We start from the raw sequence: 960 nt of genomic DNA on the forward strand, positions 1-960 counted from the left end.
CTGGACACCTGAAACCAATACGAAATACTGCAAGGAAACTGTAATTGAAAAATAAAAAAAAAAATTTTAAAAAGGACTCAAATCATGCAAGAGAGAACCAAAGAGATCTAGGTGTGCGTGCAGTATGAGTGTGTGCGTGTGCGTGCGTGTACGTGTGTGTGTGTGTGTGTGTGTGTGTGTGTACACCGGAGTCCTGCACACATTGCGCCCCTACCCAGCCCACTATAGCCCTCCTGGTGTCTCCTGCAGGGAGAGCTGTTTCCTCTTCCTGCCCTGCAGCCTGGAACAAGCCCTCCTGCTGCCCACCGATCCATCACACAGGCAGGGACACGGGAGCCAATGAGTGGCAGTGTTGATTTTCTGGTACCAGTCGCTTAGGCAGCCGCCACAGCCACGTGTTCAGGAATCTGCCCATGTGCCCAACGCCCCCAGTCCCTGCCCTGGACCTCGAGCCCCTTCCCTTGGTCCCCGCCAGTTACCAATGGCCACAAACGCGTCTTTGACATCCCCAGACATCTCCTTCTTGATGACGTGCTCCACGTCATAGTTGGTCATCTTGATGAACTCCTGGAAGACTGGCCCCAAGAGAAGCCCCAGAGGGCGGGTGAGCTTCAGCTCAGAAGGAGGGGGGAGACCACCCCTCCCCCGCACCCAGCTCCGCCCACAGGCTGTGGAAAGGGCAGCAGGTATGGCTGTGCCTAGTGCAGCATCACTGAGGGAGGAAGTTCTGACCTCAGGCTGCCTTGGGCTCAGAGCCAAACCGTGTCAAGTCAGACACTGCCCCAGAGCCTTGGACAAGTTCTAGGAACAGGGCCAGGGCAGTAGATGAGCGTGGCTCCCAGTCACAGCTCTACCGTGAACTCACTGAAGGACCCTGGAAGACCCCTCCCCGTTTCTGGGCCTCCCACCCTCCTGTGTCAAGTTGGGACGGAGATTACTCTAAGGCAGCGGTTCTCATCC

The 960-nt window shown here is 56.5% G+C and overlaps 1 protein-coding gene across 1 annotated transcript in view; it reads right to left on the bottom strand.

The window, feature by feature from the left end:
- ANXA6 (annexin A6) overlaps positions 1-960 on the bottom strand; it is a 49,793-nt gene that overhangs the window by 8,058 nt on the left and 40,775 nt on the right. Inside the window, exon 22 of the mRNA XM_006766271.2 lies at positions 480-575. Within this exon, the coding sequence (XP_006766334.1) occupies positions 480-575 (96 nt within the window). The remainder of the gene's footprint in view (positions 1-479; positions 576-960) is intronic.

The sequence above is a fragment of the Myotis davidii genome, unplaced genomic scaffold (assembly GCF_000327345.1).
Source record: "Myotis davidii unplaced genomic scaffold, ASM32734v1 scaffold18, whole genome shotgun sequence".
Classification (NCBI taxonomy): domain Eukaryota; kingdom Metazoa; phylum Chordata; class Mammalia; order Chiroptera; family Vespertilionidae; genus Myotis; species Myotis davidii.